Source organism: Malaclemys terrapin, chromosome 10 (assembly GCF_027887155.1).
Source record: "Malaclemys terrapin pileata isolate rMalTer1 chromosome 10, rMalTer1.hap1, whole genome shotgun sequence".
NCBI classification, from domain to species: domain Eukaryota; kingdom Metazoa; phylum Chordata; order Testudines; family Emydidae; genus Malaclemys; species Malaclemys terrapin.
Window position 1 is genome coordinate 44,090,092 of NC_071514.1, and position 20,134 is coordinate 44,110,225.

At 45.0% G+C, this 20,134-nt stretch overlaps 1 protein-coding gene across 7 annotated transcripts in view; it reads left to right on the plus strand.

Annotated features, from left to right (window-relative positions):
- Positions 1-5,476: 5,476 nt before the first annotated feature.
- BBS4 (Bardet-Biedl syndrome 4) overlaps positions 5,477-20,134 on the plus strand; it is a 119,475-nt gene continuing 104,817 nt past the window's right edge. For 2 of the 7 annotated variants that reach the window (XM_054041747.1, XM_054041748.1), the window contains exons 1-2: positions 5,478-5,612; positions 15,448-15,499. In XM_054041747.1, coding sequence (XP_053897722.1) covers positions 5,583-5,612; positions 15,448-15,499 — 82 coding nt within the window. In that variant the 5' untranslated portion in view covers positions 5,478-5,582. Of the gene's footprint in view, positions 5,613-15,447; positions 15,500-20,134 lie in introns of those variants that run through there. The other 5 variants (XM_054041745.1, XM_054041743.1, XM_054041742.1 and 2 more) reach the window with 5 other exon arrangements.

Consider the following 20,134-nt stretch of genomic DNA (forward strand, 5'->3'; position numbering starts at 1 on the left):
CAGAGATGGTGGCAGCCCATAAAAGCAGTTGTGCCGGTCTCGTGGGGAAAGAGGGATGTGTGAGTCAGAGCTGGGTGGCTACCTCCCACAGTTGGAGCAAACAGGGACAAATTGCACTGTCATTCTAGAAATGGGCCTTTATAGCCTCCAGTAGTCTATCAGCAGTGGAGAAGCTTGCAGTTGATTAGCCTTCCTGATGACTAATGTTTGACATCTGGCTGCAGATTTCAATAATAATGCTGTTTAGCCTCTGCATCCAAAGCTGGAGTTCTTGTATTTACACAAAATATCAGTGTCTGGGTATCTTCCTCCCCTCTTATGAACTGACACTGATTTTCATTTGTCACTACTTTACTTGGGGTAGGGGAAATAGTGTAATGACTTCTGAGTTCAAAGGAAGACATACAATTAGATGGGGGAATGGGATTAATTCTTTTATAAGAGCTTAGAGCAACGAAAACTTTGGGATGAGGTAATTAGCCCTTTTTTCAAAAATGTTCGAAATTGAAAAAAATTGAATGTTAAATGTCATCACTTCAGAATTTAAAAATCCTATGTCCCTAGTTGGTTGAAAACTGCAAAAATTCCCTTTGTGCTTCTGTGATATACCGTTCTCTGTCTAAAAGACCCACCTTCTGTAAGTTCCAAAAGGAGAACAATGGAATCACTGCCCTAGGTGCCAGATCATGTGAACCCTTTTCTCCCAAGGTAAATCATACGATAAGAATACACAAGCCATTTAAACAAGCTTGCTGGGCCCACTTAGCTTTTAACACTACTAGAGTATCACTAGTTAGCCAACTTGACCCCACTCACTGTGGGTTTTTGGTTTTAATCACCTTCAATTTTGTCTCAATCCAAGTCTTGCCCGAAGGAACCTTTGACAAGAAATGACTAGCATGTTTTCAATTGTCTATACTGCCACTTATCTAGTTTAATGTTTGACTAGCCACTCTTTCTAATTAGGCCTGGATTCTCAAAGGTATTTACATGCCTGAATGAATTTCAATAGGAGTTAGGTGCTGAATACCTTTTGACCATCTGGCCCTTAATGACTGCGTGCCCTTATGGGGTTCTAGGTTTGTGTCTGATACCAGCTTGAACTTGCTCGTTTTATAAGTGAAAAGATTTTCCAATTGTTAGCTGAGCAATCCCAGATCGGGGATGTACGAGTCAAGATGGTTTATCTTCTAATACATCACCAGCCACAAGAGGTTGTTCAGGTCACTGCATATCGTGCAGCCAATTGAGCCCATTGCTTTCAGAGGCATTATGCAATGTAACTGAGGCCAAACTTTGGGCCTGTAGTTGAAACTTGGTAAGCTATTCTAAAAGCATAAACAGGACTAGAATCCAGCCACTTTTAGGGTTGTTGAGGGGGCTCAGTGCCTTGCTAAGGTGGCCACACAGACCTAAAAAGGGTGTGGGAGGAGGGTGTGACGGGTTGGATCACAGAAACCCCCTTGGGAGCTGCCACCCGATGTGCAAAGACTACCCCTGCTTTTGTTTTCCCTGCCAGCTCAGGACTCCAGCACCCTGTCTTGCTGAGCCAGACACTCCCGTCTGGCTCCAGACACAGACCCAGGGTCTGAATCACTTGTCCCAAAGCTGCAAGTTTACCTGAAAACAGCTCGCAGTAGCGTGCTTGTCTTTAGCACTCAGATGCCCAACTCCCAATGGGGTCTAAACCCAGATAAATCCGTTTTGCCCTGCATAAAGTTTATGCAGGGCAAACTCCTAAATTGTTCGCCCTCTATAACACTGATAGAGAGATATGCACAGTTGTTTGCTCCCCCAGGTATTAATACATACTCTGAGTGAATTACTAAATAGAAAGTGATTTTATTAAATACAGACAGTAGGATTTAAGTGGTTCAAAGTAGTAACAGACAGAACAAAGTAAGTCACAAGCAAAATAAAACAAAATGCGCAGATCTATGCCTAAACAAACTGAATACAGATAATTTCCTCACCAGTTCCAGAATGCTCCCTTTTACAGGCTAATCTCCTTTTAGCCTGGGTCCAGCAATCACTCACACCCCCTGTAGTTACTGTCCTTTGTTTCAGTCTCCTTCAAGTATCCTGGGGGGGGGGGGGGGGTGGAGAGGCTCCTTCTTTAGCCAGCTGAAGACAAAATGGAGGGGTCTCCCACAGGTTTAAATAGACTCTCTCTTGTGGGTGGAGACCCCCCTCCTCCCTCCTATGCAAAGTCCAGCTCCAGGATGGAGTTTTGGAGTCACCTGGGCAAGTCACATGCCCCTGCATGACTCAGTCTTTGCAGGCCGATGCCATTGTCCACATGGCATCTTGCATGTCTCCGGGAAGACTTCTCATGTGGATTGGAGCATTCCAAGATGCATTGTTCCCTAAGTGTCTCCTGATCAGGTACTTAACCTGGCGAATTCCTTCCTAAAGAAGCTGACCAAATGCCTCACAAAGCTTACTTAGAAATCAAGCAAGCATACAGCCCATATTCTTAACCTCGAGTAGAAAATGATATATATGTACAAATTGGATGAATAGATATAATAGACCAGAACCTTTACGGAGATATGTTACATGGCACAGGCAGCACAAAACATATTCCAGCTATGTCATCCATACATTTATAAGCACCCCCTCCCCATAAAGCCTTATAGGGTACACTGTCACAGAGGGATTTTAAAAGTCATGAAATCAGTGGCTGGTAAGGAAGGTGCCATTTTCACATAGCCACTTTTTAGAGCAGAACAATAAATTTCCTTGTATTATGCTATAGACTTTCCAAACTTGCATATTGTTAGTGCTTTCTGTTTCTTACGGGTCTGGATGGTTTTATTGGTGAGTGTGAAAAGCAGCCATACATAAGCAATAACTTACTATATAGCTTGCCTATAACTCATGGCTGATTGTACCAGGTATTGGTACTCTTTCCACTTTGTTTAAGATATGTGCCTTCAGCCACCTTGGGATTGCTGGTGTGCCAGGTAACTAGCCTCCTTGAAGGAAACATAGGGTAGCTTTACTAAAAGCTCATTTCTTTCAGCTGCTTCAGTATTTTTTGTAAACTTTCCTCCCTTAAATTCTAACAGCATGGTGGGTGCTAGGTAAAGAGAGGCATTTTCCTATGAGCCAGCAGCTGATCTTGGCAAGAGATTCTAACACAGCTGGTGCCTGCGGTTTCCATGGCAATGCTACATTTTCTTCCCAGAGCTGTTATCCAGTTCTGTGAATAGAAAGACAGCGAATAGCTGAGGCGTTAAGACTTTCACAGCCATTTCTGCCAGGGGTTTGTAGGTGTTCTCTTCTAACTAGTACCTGCAAGCTATAGGATACACATGGCTCCTACAGGCGGTTTTAAACTGTATACAAACTTAGTCTTCCTACTGTTTAATTGTAGAGTTTGGGCATTTCTAAGCTACAGCTACTACAACGGCACAGTAGTATAGACACCTCCTACATCGAGGGAAGGGTTTTTTCTGTGTGTAGATGCAGTTAATCAATTTCTTCAAGATGTGGTAGCTAGGTGGGGGAAAGAATTCTTCTGTCAACTGTCTCCATAGCAGCAGTTAGGTCCACATAACTATAAATTTTTCATAACCCGGAATAACATAGCTAGGTCAAGCTAAATTTTTAAGGATCAGGCCTCAGGTGAAGTGACTGTCTGAGTTCTGTCTATGCTGTTCAGTTTAGAATCATAGCATATTAGGGTTGGAAGGGACCTCAGGAGGTTATCTAGTCTAACCCCCTGCTCAAAGTAGGACCAATCCCCAGACACATTTTTACCCCAGTTCCCTAAATGGCCCCCTCAAGGATTGAACTTACAACCCTGGGGTTAGCAGGCTAATGCTCAAACCACTGAGCGATCCCTCCCCCTGAATAATGTGGAATAAAGTTTACTCAGTTTAAGTATAAAGATTCGGTTTTAATTAGTTCTTTTATGTTCTTTATTCAGACTTGCTCATGTGTAAAGTCAGAAGCAAGGAAAATTACTACTCTAGCCTTAATTCTAACCAATGATTTGGCTCCATAGAGTATACTGAGCTGATCCTGCATTCCCTGAAGTTCATGGAAATTTTTGTATCATTATTGGAAGTGGGTCCACAGAGAGTAGAATAATTCAAGCTTTTACTGTTATCAGCTTTGGTTTAAGTTCACGCAGGTGTTACCACTGCCGTAGGATCACCCATTGACTAGAGTATTTTACATTCGGTTGCCCTACCCAATCGTTTTGCTGCTATTCTAAATAATGGAGCCTCCACTAGCTCAGACAAAACAAAGTAGACCCAGATCCTCAGAGGGCTCTAGGCCCCCTCACCTGCATTCAAATTAGTGGGCTAGAAGTGCTGCCTATGTGCTCTGGGGCTTTAGCCCTTACACCAGGGGTCAGCAACCTTTCAGAAGTGGGGTGCCGAGTCTTCATTTATTCACTCTAATTTAAGGTTTCGTGTGCCAGTCATACGTTTTAATGTTTTTAGAAGGTCTCTTTCTATAAGCCATTAATATATAACTAACTATTGTTGTATGTAAAGTAAATAAGGTTTTTAAAATGTTTAAGAAGCTTCATTTAAAATTAAATTAAAATGCAGAGGACCCCGGACTGGTAGCCAAGACCCAGGCAGCGTCAGTACCACTGAAAATCAGTATGCGTGCCGCCTTTGGCACATGGTGCCATAGGTTGCCTACCCCTGCCTTACACCCTGCTGAATGCAAACAGCAGGAAAGCACTGACCTAAGCTTTATGGGACAAACAACACAGGAATAAGAACAGGTGTACTTGTGGCACCTTAGAGACTAACAAATTTATTTGAGCATAAGCTTTCGTGGGCTACAGCCCACTTCTTTGGAAGTACTCCTGTTCTTTTTGCAGATACAGACTAACACTGCTGCTACTCTGAAACCTACACAGGAATAATCAACGCTGCAGTGAACTGGAAGTGAAAACTGATAACGACTGCCAGACCTGCTCCTACGGCCGCCCTCCCCTCTGTCCTAGCCTACTCACAGTCAGGGCCCTGTGCCCTCTACCCAGCCATTTCCCCTGGGAGAGATAGCTGAGCAAAGTCCTCAGCTCGCTTCCGCTACCCACTCCCGGAGATTCCTCCCCCAACCAGCTCCGGATTCACTTCACCCCACCCCGCCAAGCCGGGGATCCCCCACTGGCTCCCGCGCTCTCAGGACAGGCTCCGAGCTCGTGAGCGCTCGGCAGCACTGAGCTGGGCCCGTTGTCGTCACCGACCCCCCTAGTGCCCGCGAGCTCTGGCGGCTGGTGGCGGCTCCCAGCCAGCCGGGCCGAGCATCGGGCGCAGCACCCAGCAGGGGACCGTTGCCTGGGCAGCGCCCAGGGGTGGCTCCAAGATTAACTTGACACAGCGTGGAGGCCCCAGCCGGCGCCGGCCCCGCCACCAGAGGCCAGTGTGGGTAGGGGCGGGGCTCCCCGGCCTGAGGCGGAGAGACGCGCCCTCCGCGAGGGGGCGGGGCTTCCTCTGGGGCGCCTTCTTGCGGTTTGTTCCTCTCTATGGCTCCTCCTCTAAGCTCTTCCGTGTCAGCTGGTAACCTTGGTAACGGACAACTTCCGATAAGCGAGACCTGGGAGTAGAGCGATGGCGGAGCCGAGACTTGGAGCCGAGCTGGTGAGGGGCGGGGACCCTCAGGAATCCCCTTCCTTGCTGGGACCCTGCTGCCGAGGCCCTCTTTCCTCTGCCCCTCCCCCATGCGAGCTCCCTGAGGCGCGGCCCTGCACCCAGCTCTCCGCAGAGCCCCGAAGTCCCATTAGCCCCGCTCCGGCCGCAGAGGCCTTGACTCCCGGGGCGCTGCTGTGCACGGGCCTTCGGCGCTCAGCGGGCGCGGGGCTGAAAAGACCAGGTCAAGTCTCGTCTGTAAGGAGGCTTCCCCCCTCCCGCGGCGTTAGCCATCGTAGGGTCCCGCTCGGCCTGGCTGCGCCTGGAAATTAGACTTCGTACCAATCTAAGTGTCTTGATGCCCTTACGGAGGAGCCAGCCCAAGGGGTGGGAGGCGCAAAATGAGGGATCCTTACAAGGGGGGTCGGGGTGGATCTCTCTGACTGGGAATGCTGGGGAGTGGGATGGGTGCAGATGCAACATTAGTACCTGTGATGCAACAACAGGGCAGCTGCACCAGTACTAATGCTGGTGTAAGCTCTGCTGGAGACAGGGGGCTCTGGCATTCTCCCACCACCTTATTTAGATGATTTCCTAACCCAGTCCTGAAAAGGGCCCAGGTGCACTATTGCTCTGATGGGGACGGTGACCTAAGCCTTGAGGTAAATGGGATACTGGGCGGAAATACGAGGAGGGTGCAACAGAGGGTGCCTCCTGATTCATACTGAGAAAGCAGGGCAATCAGCTAGTTACCTTAGGTACAAAAGGAGCACTTAAAGATGATAAAGTCATTGCAAGGAAACTAACTGAATTCTTTGCTTCAGTCTTCACGGCTGAGGATGTTAAGGAGATTCCCAAACCTGAGCCATCCTTTGTAGGTAACAAATCTGAGGAATTGTCACATATTCAAGTATCTCTAGAGGAGGTTTTGGAATTAATTGATAAACTTAACAGTAACAAGTCACCGGGACCAGATGGCATTCACCCAAGAGTTCTGAAAGAACTCAAATGTGAAATTGTGGAACTATTAACTATGGTTTGTAACCTGTCCTTTAAATTGGCTTCTGTACCCAATGACTGGAAGATAGCTAATGTCACACCAATATTTAAAAAGGGCTCTAGAGGTGATCCTGGCAATTACAGACCGGTAGGTCTAATGACAGTACCAGGCAAATTAGTTGAAACAATAGTAAAAAATAAAATTGTCAGACACATAGAAGAACATAACTTGTTGGGCAAAAGTCAACCTGGTTTCTGTAAAGGGAAATCATGTCTTACTAATCTATTAGAGTTCTTTGAAGGGGTCAACAAACATTTGGACAAGCGGGATCCAGTGGGCACAGTGTACTTACATTTTCAGAAAGCCTTTGACAAGGTCCCACACCAAAGGCTCTTAATTTATGTAAGTTGTCATGAATAAGAGAGAAGATCCTTTTATGGATTGAGAACTGGTTAAAAGACAGGGAACAAAGGGTAGTAATAAATGGTAAATTTTCAGACTGGAGGGAGGTAACTAGTGGTGTTCCCCAAGGGTCAGTCCTAGGACCAATCCAATTCAATTTATTCATAAATGATCTGGAGAAAGGGGTAAACAGTGAGGTGGCAAAGTTTGCAGATGATACTAAACTGCTCAAGATAGTTAAAGACTAAAGCAGACTGTGAAGAACTTCAAAAAGATTTCACAAAACTAAGTGATTGGGCAACAAAATGGCAAATTAAATTTAATGTGAATAAATGTAAAGTAATGCACATTGGAAAAAATAACCCCAACTATACAGATAATATGATGGGGGGCTAATTTAGCTACAACTAATCAGAAAAGAGATCTTGGAGTCATCGTGGATAGTTCCCTGAAGACATCCATGCAATGTGCAGCGGCAGTCAAAAAAGCAAACAGGATATTAGGAATCATTAAAAAAGAGATGGAGAATATCGTATTGCTATTATATAAATCCATGGTATGCCCCATCTTGAATACTGCGTACAGATGTGGTCTCCTCATCTCAAAAAAGATATACTGGCATTAGAAAAGATTCAGAGAAGGGCAACTAAAATGATTAGGGGTTTGGAACGGGTCCCATATGAGGAGAGATTAAAGAGGCTAGGACTTTTCAGCTTGGAAAAGAGGAGACTAAGGGTGAACATGATTGAGGTATATAAAATCATGAGTGGTGTGGAGAAAGTGAATAAGGAAAAGTTATTTACTTGTTCCCATAATATAAGAACTAGGAGCCACCAAATGAAATTAATGGGGAGCAGGTTTAAAACAAATAAAAGGAAGTTCTTCACATAGCGCACAGTCAACCTGTGGAACTCCTTGCCTGAGGAGGTTGTGAAGGCTAGGACTATAACAGAGTTTAAAAGAGAACTAGATCAATTCACGGAGGTTAAATCCATTAATGGCTATTAGCCAGGATGGGTAAGGAATGGTGTCCCTAGCCTCTGTTTGTCAGAGGATGGAGATGGATGGCAGGAAAGAGATCATTTGATCATTACCTGTTAGGTTCACTCCCTCTGGGGCACCTGACATTGGCTGCTGTCGATAGACAGGATACTGGGCTGGATGAACCTTTGGTCTAACCCAGTACGGCTATTCTGATGTTCTTAGATTGACAGAGCGAGACTTGTAAGGTAACTCCCTTCTCTTCATGTGCCGATATATATTTATGCCTGTATCTGTAATTTTCACTCCATGCATCTGAAGAAGTGGGTTTTACCCATGAAAGCTTATGCCCAAATAAATCTGTTAGTCTTTAAGGTACCACCGGACTCCTCGTTGGTTTTATTAATGATCTGGATGATGGGATAGTTTTGTACCCTCAGCAAGTTCATGGATGACACTAAGCTGGGGGGAGAGGTAGATATGCTGGAGGGTAGGGATAGGGTCCAGAGTGACCTAGACAAATTGGAGGATTGGGCCAAAAGAAATCTGATGAGGTTCAGCAAGGACAAGTGCAGAGTCCTGTGCTTAGGACGGAAGAATCCCATGCATCACTACAGCCTGGGGACCGACTGACTAAGCAGCAGTTCTGCAGAAAAGGACCTGGGGATTACAGTGGATGAGAACCTGGATATGAGTCAGCAGTGTGCCCTTGTTGCCAAGAAGGCTAACGGTATATTGGACTGCATTAGTAGGAACGTTGCCAGCAGATCGAGGGAAGTGATTATTCCCCTCTATTCGGCACTGGTGAGGCCACATCTGGAGTATTGCATTCAGATTTGGGCCCCCCACTACAGAAAGGATGTGGACAAATTGGAAAGAGTCCAGTGAAGGGCAATGAAAATGATCAGGGGGCTGGGGGCACATGACTTACGAGGAGAGGCTGAGGGAACTGGGCTTATTTAGTGTGCAGAAGAGAAGGGTGAGGGGGGATTTGATAGCAGCCTTCAACTACCTGAAAGGGGGGTTCCAAAGAGGATGGAGCTCGGCTGTTCTCAGTGGTTGCAGATGACAGAACAAGAAGCAATGGTCTTAAGTTGCTGTTGGGGAGGTCTAGGTTGGATATTAGAAAACACTTTCACTAGGGGGGTAGGGAGCACATAACAATCTTCAAATATGTGAAAGGTTGTTTGAAAGAGGACTGTGATCAGATGTTCTCCATGTCCACCGAGGGTAGGACAAGAAGTAATCGGCTTAGTTTGCAGCAAGGGAGATTTAGGTTAGGTATTAGGAAAAACTTTCTAGCTATAAGTAGTGGTAAGCACTGGAACAGGTCATGTAGGGAGGTTGTGGAATCCCTGTCACTGGAGGTTTTCAAGAATAGGTTACACAGACATCTGTCAGTGATGATCTAGGATTACTTGGTTCTGCCTCAGATCAAGGGGCTCTGGACTAAATAACTTCTTGAGATCCTTTCCAGCCCTATATATTTGTGAAGTCAATTAACAATTCTGTTAATGATGAGTGATTTAGAACAGAATCCAGCTTGCTCACTCAGGGCTCTGCCAGGCTATTATAAATAAAATGTAGTCACTAAAATGAGCAAGTTCTGAATACTCTTGGAGGATATTGGTTGAGTAAGGTATTGCTCAATAGAGTAGTACTTTGCTCTAGCAGTGGGTTCGTAAGGAGGGCATCCATCCCTACTTCCTTTCAGAGGTGGAGTGAATCACTGATGTTAAATGTTATAGACATTTTGGTACCCACAGCTGCAGAGTTTGACTAGTAGCTGGGCTCTCAGTGAATTCATTCCAAGATTGATTTTCAGATGAAAATCAATTTAATTTTGAGTCTTTAATCGTTTAATTGCTGTGTTTCAGCTTGGCATGACATACCTGGTAAAAGGATTATGCTCTGAGAGCCAGTGTGTGACCTAGTTTTATTTAAATCACTTGAGCATGTCGTTAAGAATTTTTCAGTTTGGCCTTACAGTCTGAAACTACTAACACTTTGATCTATGAAAAGTACAATGCTTATCACAAAGCAGCATCAAAACTTAAATGTGTCACTTCACTGCTTGTGCTAGATCTGTTGTCCCATATGTTCTTTACTTAAATGTCCCCCAGATTTTCTTTTCTTTGTGCTACTTTTGTGGACAGTAATATTTATAATGTAATAGACATTGAATCGTACTCTAGGTTTCAACAGGGGCAAGGGTATTCTTCATCTGGAGAGTTTTCCTTTGCCTTGACACCCGACAGGTAGTCTAACTCTGTCACCCTCTGCTCTCAGTATAATCAGCTTATGTTTTAATCTTTGGAGACCTGAAAGAGATTTATGAACTGATTACAACAGAAATTTATTCACCATAATTAGTTTCTTCACTGAATCTAAGACTTTCCCGAAGGTAGAATCTGTCCACCATGGAGGTGGAGAAGGTCTTTTAATAGCACCTGACAAGCACGCTGCATCATGGGAGCTCTGAATTTTTATCATCTCACCTGGGACACGGAGCTTCAGCAATGTTGCTTGTTCTCCACTGAGTTGCTTCCAGTGTAAAAGAGAAGAATGGCCATACTCCAGTCTAAATGGATTCAGCACTTCCAACAAGTGTGCTGAAGTCTAGAGATGTAGCAATCTTGGATGGAATTGGATAACGTTGTGTGGTGTGGCTAATTCTGTGCTGTGACATAATCTGGGGGGATAGTAACATGAAACATAAACATGAGATTCAGACATTGTAAGCCTAGACTCCCCAAACCAGTAGAAAATGTACTGTAGGGAATGATCTTGTACAGGGCCCTGGGAAGTGGCAGGACACGGCACAGTAGACAACTTTCTTCACCCACCTTTGTGAATCTATAAGAAAATGCCTAATAGGAAAGACTGGTGTTTGGATTTTTTGCATTACTGAAAGTCTGAACTGTGGAAGTGAAAGGAGTTGCTAGTCAATTTAGAGAGAGAGAGAGAGGGAGTTTTTCTATTTTTACATCCAAACTTCTGTTTAACTCTTTCCTGAGTGTATGATTAACAATTTGTAGACCTGCCATCCCAAGACAGATGTGATCATATAAAATGTTCACAGCTAGGCACTGGGATGCCAAAGGGAGATTTACAAAAGAGCTGCCACAATCTCCAGTGTTGTAAGTGGCAAAAATTTGTCCTAGATTGAGGCCTGGTCTACACTTACAAGTTAGGTTGACATAGCTACAGTTAACAGGAGTGTGAAAACTTCACTCCTCTGAGCATCATAGTTAAATGAACCTGACCCCTGGTGTAGACATGGCTAGGTCAATGGAAGAATTCTGCCATTGACCTAGCTACTGCCAGTTGCTGTGGAAGAAGCATTCCACTGCAGGGAGAGCAGCTCAGACACTACCAGAGAAGCAAGGCCAGCTCACATGAGTGGGGATGAGGGGGCGGAGAAAGGGATGTAGGGGTTGAGATCCCCCTAGAGGGACAGGGGAGCCCCCATATCCTGGAACACTTATACCAGGGGAGAATGTGGGGTGACAGGCACCCTTGCATCTATTCTCCCCCAGTCTCCCTTCCCAGTGTCCCTCCTCTGAACCTCTCCATCCCTCTTACCTCCCTCCTCTGAACCTCTCCATTCCTCTTACCTTCCATCCCTATTTATTTATCCCTCTCCCCTCGATGCAGCCCCAAACCCCTCTCACTCCTCTTCCCCCTAAAATGTCCTTCACTGGAAACAAGCATTTGCGCATCTAATTTTATTTTACAAGAATACTTTATTACATTTCCCACCCATTCCCCGCCCCCCCCCAAAAAAAAACCTCCAAACACTGATGCACAGATTTTAAGCAATATGCCCTGAGACCATGTCCAGATTTCGCCCAAGATTGGGCTCAAACTGACACTGGCTGTGTGGGTTAGAGTTAAAGAACTACTGCTTATCTCGAGCTATCCAGGTGATGTGAAATTTTGAAGGCTACACATTCTGTTAATTCTTCTGTCCTTGTCTGCACAGTGTAATCTATTACAGTGGTTTTCAAACTTTTCTGGCGACCCAGTTGAAGAAAATTGATGCCCGTCACCCTACGGAGCTGGGGACGAGGTGTTTGGAGTGTGGGAGGGGCTCAGGATTGGGACAGAGGGTTGGGGTGAGGGCTGTGGGATGGGGCCGGGAATGAGGGGTTCAGGGTGTGGGAGGGGGCTTTGGGCTGAGGGTGGAGGCTCTGGGGTGGGGCTGGGGATGAGGCGCTTGGGGTGCAGGAAGGAGCTCCGGGTTTGGGGGGGCTCAGGGCTGGGGCAGGAGATTGGGGCGTGGAGTTGGGGCGTGGGCTTACCTAGGGTGGCTCCCGGTTAGAGGTGCAGTTGGGGTGCTAAGCCAGGCTTCCCGCCTGTCCTGGCACCGTTGACCGTGCTGCGCTCCAGAAGCGGTCAGCAGCAGGTCTAGCTCCTAGGTGGAGGCATGCAAATGGCTCCGCGTGGCTCTCGCCCGCAGGCACCGCCTCCCCCCCACCAGCTCCCATTGGCCGATTCCTGGCCAATGGGAGTGCGGAGCTGGTGCTCAGGGCGGGGCAGCACACGGGACAGGGACCGCCCCCTGCCTAGGAGCTGGACCTGCTGCTAGCCCTTTCCAGGGCACAGCACGCTGTCAGAACAGGTAAGAACTAGCCTGCCTTAGCCGGGCAGCACCACCAACGGGACTTTTAATGGCCCGGTCGGTGGTTCTGACCAGAACCGCTGTGACCCAGTGCCTTACATTCCGCGACCCAGTACTGGATCATGACCCACAGTTTGAAAACCACTGATCTATTACGCATATGATTTCTACCAAAAGGCTGGTGGGTGCCAGGCACTGTATTGGGGGAAGGGTGCGTGATCTCAGCCCTGGTTTAATTCCTATGGCAGCTGTTCTTCTAGGGCTATTCAAAAAACCTTGCCAGAATGAAGAAGAGGTCAGTGTAGCTGGAAAACTTGTCTCTCTCACCAACAGATGTTGGTCCAATAAAAGTTATTACCTCATCCACCTTTTTGCTTTAACATCCTGGAACCAACATGGCTACAACAACACTTCAAATTGTCAGAATGTGTCAACTTTAAGAAAAGCAGTTTTTTTCCAGGGGCTATATCTTGAGAACCTCTTGATCAAATGGTTCCAAAATTCGATCACTGACAGAACCCTGAGACCCTATGAAACGCATCTAATTTCACAGCAATCAAGGTAACCAGGCAGATTTTAGAGCACTTAGAGTCGAGCTTTAAACAGAAAGCTGGTCTTAACCTTAACTGTTGGTGATGCAGGAGATGAAATAGAAGCTAGCTCAGTTGTATTGGCTTGCAGGAGTTAAAAAGCAATCAAACCTAACTTTGATTGTTAAAAATGGCAGATCTGATCCTAGATGCACACAGGAAGTAGATCTGTTCAGTGTTTTGATTGTAGAAACCTACTTTGAGTCAGTCATGCTTTTTGTGTCTAAAGGATGTTTCCTGTTTGTCAATGCCTACCTTCACTTCCTAAGTGTCTGCCTTAGCTCCAGGGTGAGAGTCAGATGTAAGAATAGCAAAAGGATTTTTGTGATCTTTATATGAATAATTCTCTCCTCTTTGCTGTCAACAGGATACCTACAATATCTGTCAGGTCTGCTACAAGCAGCACTCTTCTGCTTGAGATTTTGACGTGTTTGGAATCAAACGTTGGTGTACTGCAGGGATTGGCAACCTATGGCATGTGTGCCGAAGGCGGCACATGAGCTGATTTTCAGTGGCACTCACACTGCCCGGGTCTTGGCCACCGGTCCAGGGGGCTCTGCATTTTAATTTAATTTTAAATGAAGCTTCTTAAACATTTTAAAAACCTTATTTACTTTACATACAACAATAGTTTAGTTATATATTATAGACTTGTAGAAAGAGACCTTCTAGAAACGTTAAAATGTATGACTTGACTGGCACGTGAAATCTTACATTAGAGTGAATAAATGATGATTCGGCACACTACTTCTGAAAGGTTGCTGACCCCTGGTGTACTGTCTTGTGTGCAGGGCTTTGGCATTTCTTTGAAGCATTTACCGTTTTGCACAGTCAGAGGCAGAAGTCTGGGCTAAGTGTGCCTTTAATCTGCTCCAGTGCATTGCTATGATTCTAGTGTATATTCTCTCAATGTAGAAAAGATCTCATCTTCACTAATGCTCAGCAATTTCACAATTAGCTTTGCATCAAAAGCAGTGGGAGTGGATGTCTCTAACTGGCCAGGGATGCTAAGAATGTATCCTCCATCTGGCAACATAGGCGCAGACTTCCCCTCTTTCCCCTGGGAGCTTGACACCTCCTCTGCCCCCAGCCCCACCCCCACTCCTTCCATGAGGCCCTGCCCCACCCCTTCCCTGCCCCCATTCCAACCCCTTCCCCAAAGTCCCTGCCCCAACTCCACCCCCTCCCTGCCAATATTCCAACTCCTTCCCCAAATCCCTGCCCTGGCCCCGCCTCCTCCCCTGAGCATGCCACATTCCCACTCCTCCTGCCCTCCCGGAGCATGCTAAGCGCTGCCAAACAGCTGTTTGGCGGTGGCCGGGCGGGAAGCGCTGGGAGGTAGGTGAAGGAGCGGGGACACGGCGTGCTCAGGGGAGGAGGAGGAGGAGGTGGGGCGGGGGGTGAAGGGAGCTTGGCTGCTGGTGGGTGCAGAGCACCCACTAATTTTTCCCTGTGAGTCGGCGCCTATGTTTGCCAGTGCCAAGAATAGAAAGGGGGTTAATAGATCTCCCCACCATATCACAGCAGAGTAGTTTCCATAGCTTACATTTCCTCATCCAGAAAAGGTGGTATGCTACGGTACAAGAATTAGACCACCCTCTTCCAGCATCAGACCCTACCAGTGATGTCTTCAGAACAGCACAGAGAGCCTTTTGAAACACCTTGTTAATCAAATGCCTCTCACAGTTAATATTAGGACTCCTTTCCTTAGGGCCAAATCCTGCAAACCCTTGCTCATGTGAGTAGTTCCAGCGAGTCCCATGGGACTACTCATTACTACAGAGAAGTTTCCATTCTCCTTCCCCGAACCACTTCAGACCCACAGTGCTGTAATTAGCTGTGTAGGCAGCTATTGTTCTTGTGTAATGGACTTCTGCCATTCCCTCTGATTTTAAGGAGCTTTTTATATGGTTGCATTTTCAATAAGCAAAATACGCCCATGTAATTCTCACTTCCCAAACCCTAATAAATGTAGGTGTTCTAACTATACTGATGTTAGCTAGCAGTAAAAACACTTGTACTTATTAAGATCAGAGATTTTTCTTAATCTACACAAATAGCAAAAGTCTAGATTGAGCTTCCAACAGAAATGACTAGCATCTGGCTGGTACAGTAGATTCTGTTTAGAAGAGATGCTGCTATTTTTGCTTTGTTCTTTGACATTTGCCAGCTGTCCTTTTGGGGAGTTTTGTGGGGGAATTCCTTGAAGAAGCCTTGCCATTTTAACACTATTATTTTTTATCATTTCAGGCTTCACCATTCCCAATAGCTACAGAACCTCAGAAACCCCGCCCAAGAAAAGGTTTGTTTAAGGATGTGCTTACAATAGTATTACTTAGGTAGGAGAACGTAAAAATATTGCTCTATGATGTGTAAACCTGTCTGAGGAGCACACATGTCCACTACTAAACTTATTCCCACTTGTGATCCAATCTGTATATGAATCATTTGTTTCCAGAGGTGAAAAGCGAGTATACTCATTTACTGCACCATCTGGTCTTTAATCACTTGTTTGTATGGCAGTGGTGGCCAAACTTCCTGACCCTCCGAAGTTCAAGAGCTGGGGCGTGCCTGCCAGTTGCTTGGGGCTTCAGCCTTGTGGCAGGGTGATGGGGCTAGGGGTTTCTGCCCTGCAGGGAGGGGGATCTTGGGGATTCAGCCCCATGGGAGGCACCTGTCTGGGCTCAGGGCTTCAGCCCTGCTTCTGCTGAAGCCCTGATCCCCGGCAGGCATGCCCCTTGTGGTTGAACCCTGAGACACCCCCCATCCCTGCTGGGCAGAAGCCAGAGGCAACATGAGCGGTTACATGCCCCTTCCCCCCCCCCCCCCCCCCCGATTTTTGCCAGGATTTGCTGGCCACACTTGGTCACACGGTGCGACTGGGCTCCCTCCCTGCACAGCAGTTGCTGGAGCTAGCAAGCTGGAAGCTGCGGTCATGGGGAGAGGCAGTGGCAAAAAGCTGGGAGTTGCAGGGAGAACTGCTGAGTGTAAGAGGGGGGTGTTCCTGGGGGGCAAACCTTTAAATTGTGGGCCCCTCGCCTCAGCAGGCACCAGTTGTCTCTGGCAGAAGTCCAAGCCCCACCACCCTGCAGCAGGGCAGAATCCCTGAGTATGCACAGCCTCTCCCCCCTCCCTTTCCCAGTCTGGTAGGCGGAGAATGGGGGTGGACGACACTGCAAGCCGCACTTTAATTGTAAAAGAGCCAGATGTGGCTCGCGAGCCACAGTTTGGTCATCCCGGTGTATGTTCTAAGAAAGCATTTATTTTATTAGATATATACTTACTGGGCTGTTCTGCAGTTTGATTTTCATTTCCCTCTTGATTGATATGGGTTTGCTCATTATCTATTCTATAAATTCCTGGATTCTTTAAAGTGATGCTTTACCCTAAAGAAGCCATTGTGGAACTTCAGATTCATTAAGCTTAATTGATTTTTTTCATATAAAATTTCCTTGATTTGGAGGTAAAGTGATGTTTTTGTAACTGCCCTCCTCAAACTCGTTGTGGTATTTAAGTGGTTTGCACAGATTTAAAGGAAGGCCTCATTTGGCCTGCAGAGCCTCTTAATCGTGATGCTATATGAAATGGGAGGAAAAATGCAGCTTGACTCTCAAATCCCTGAGGGTTTGTGGCGCTACCAGATAGAGTATTATTATTTTACTTGCAAACTGAGCAAATTTGTTATGGAAATTGGTGAGAGAATTAATACTGAACTCCACAATGCCATTAATCCCTTTTCAGGGCCTATCACTCATTTAAGACAATTCAGGGAGCACTCAGCTTTGCTTCCAACACAGCTATTGATGTTTGGAATACGTTCTACCTCCCTCTCTGTGGGAAGTCCAGGCTGTAGTTCTAAGTGCCCTGTGATGCAGAGCCTTAGTGCTAACTGTCATCCTCTCTCTTGGTTCTCTATTTAAAGGGTGTAGATACAACATGAGTACTAAATGGGCACTTATTTGCAATCTTAATGGCAGCAGGATAATGTGTTATAACCTTTGACTTCTAAAGGCAAAGCTCTTCGTTTGTTATATTGGAATTCTGCCATGGCTGAACTCAGGAGTTCAGAGAAACCACTTTGTTTCTCCTGAGGGGGAGGTCAAACTAAATGAAAGAAGGCTGTTGAGTCCTGTCAGCTGAATTCTAGCGCTGGAACAGGATATGAAGCAATATCCCAAAGCTGCTACTCTGTGGTTTCAGAACCCAGATCTTAAGGTTGCTGACCTGTGCATTGAGTTCAAGCCTCCATACAGCCTTTAGAAGTCAAAAGTTATGACACATTATCCTGCTGCCATTAAGATGGCAAATTGAGTTCAAGCCTCTGTACAGCAGATACCAGTTTTCATGTAGAGCTGAGAGGGAGAGACTGTTAGAGCTGCAGGGTCTCTGTCAAAGTAGTTTAGCCCCAAAATGCCTTTCCCCTGACAGCCTTCTGTTCTGGGGTGCAAATGATGGCTGGATCATCCTGAAATGACTGACCCATGTCTTCCTAGATAGGCTGATCCTCCCACTTCCTGTGTGCTATGTTCCTTTCCTGGTCCTTCACATCCATCCTTTTCTGTGAAGCCTCCTACTCTGATCTCCTCTCCCGTGATGCTCCCACGCCTGAGTCGTTTTGCAATGTCTTGTGTGTGCATTATGTAATATTTGTATGAATTACATGGGGGTGGGGACATTGTCTTTCTGTTTCTAGAGCACGGTGTACACTTACAATGCTCTAAAAATAGCAACTGTAGAGGGCCACAGATTTGATGTGAAGTTTGTCAAAAGACAAACTTTTGCTTCAAGGCCCTTTCCTGTAGTGCTGAGATCTATTAATCCATTCCTGCATAATGAATTTGTAAATTTAACAATCCCCCCAAAAAATGTTGCCATCAACCTAACACACCAGTGGAGGTGGGTTGTGGTTGAAGATGGCATGCATTAGCTTAGTTGTTAGCTTAATTGTTAAATTGAGAGTCAGATGTCTTGCATCTGTTTGTGTGAATTTACGTTGATCGTTTGGGGAAACATGAGCTCCAGCAGCTAAGACTTCCTTGATGGGACCACCATTATGGCAGGTGGGATTTTTGTTCTGTGTAACCCCCTGACCATGTGCTATTTAATAATATTTTAGGAAAACCTCTCCGAAATCTTGAAAAGTCTCCATACTAATTCTGTGAACTTTGTTGTTGTTGCTATATTAGAAGACTACTCTCTGTGTCAAACTGAGAGCCCATCTCTCAGTCCCAGAAGACCCAACATCATTCAGTCTGCTATATGAACTTAAAGTGGAATTGGAAATGAGCTTTTTAATAATTAAGGATTTTTCTGAAAGCTTAGTGAAAATTCAAATGAGGGAAGCACTTGGAGCAGTGATAGTGAAAGAGACGTAGGGGTGACAGTAGCCAGATACTCAGATAGGACTTTACAATAAATTGTTTGGGTAGCAGGTAGGTGGATAGTCGATGTGGTTCTGGTCAGAACACACCTGAAACCAGGGTGAATTTGATTTAATCACTAGCCAGGAAGACTGGATTTAATCATGGATTTCTACACAGAAGTGTATTCTTATTGGTTGTTATAACCTTAATACATATTCTTCACAACTCTGAGATAGATGTAGGTTTCATTTTTAGAAGGTACACACTATACATTTTTAAAGTGATTTATTTTGGAAACTTTTCAGATTAGTTTTAAAGCTATATCAGAAAATGAATGATTGTTTGGTTATTTCATTTACCAAAGGTAATTGAAGCAGATATTTATGAAGCCATCGGTAGGTGAACTATCTCCAATACAACAGGTTAATCATTAATATTTGAGGATTTTCTTGCCATGCTGTATTAGGAAGAGAACATCAACAGACAGACATTTAAATTGTTTTATTTAACTAAAACAACAATGCTATGTATTCTGGATTTTTTTCTTCAACAGCAAACATACAATATTTTAATAAAACAAGCATATTAATTTTTGAATTTAGTTAAACATTCAAGTTTTTTAAAATCAGGTTTGTTTTTGTTAAAATTGTTTTTAACTAAAATAGTTAAATGAAATATTAAAAAAAAAAATTAAATCGATGCTATGCCAGCCAGATCAACGTGAGATTGGCTTCTGCAGCTAACTCAGTCGTCTTCACCTTCATTTTCCTGTTTGTTCATAATCTGGAAAAGAAAAACAAGCTTCCCTGCTTTTTCAGGTCCCAAACGATTTCTCAATTTGGAATGAATTAGTCCAAAGGAAGAAAATATTCTTTCTACACCGGCTGAAGAAGATACTGCTGTTAAAAGTGAGATTATCACTTCAACAGTCTCTGAATCCAAGTGCTTAAGTTATTTCCGCCAGTTCACTGGTGTGATTTTCTTTAAAACATCATCAGCAAACATATATTTCTTGAATGGTTCATCCTTAGCTCTGAAGTTTATTATAGTTGGTATTATGGAGGGATGATTGCTGGATGTCCATGTCATAGCCAACTCTTCTTCTTCAGCAGTTAAGGTTTGGCCCTGGTACCGAATATTGAGAATATTTGGAAGAAAATGAGATAGAGATAGTGCTTGTCCCATTCGTTGTTTTTTTTTAATGCTTGTAATTTAACTCTGTCATTGCATATTTCTCTTTTTAAGATCTCGCTCAGTTCCTTCCAAATTTCAACAGTGTCAGCAATAAAACAGCTATTTCCCAGCATTTTGTTCAAGGCTGCAGAAATAGGCTTCAGGGTACTCCGCATGTGTTCAACATTTCTCTTAAGCCCAATGTTGAGAACTTTGGCTGTGACAGTGCCATCTATTTTTTCATGATTTTGTTCACAAACTGTCATCAGATTAGTAAAAGCAGCAGAGTGTCCTTTGGCACCTTATAGACTAACAGATGTATTGGAGCATGAGCTTTCGTGGGTGAATGACCACTTCGTCAGATGCATGCCGACAAAGTGGGTATTCACCCACAAAAGCTC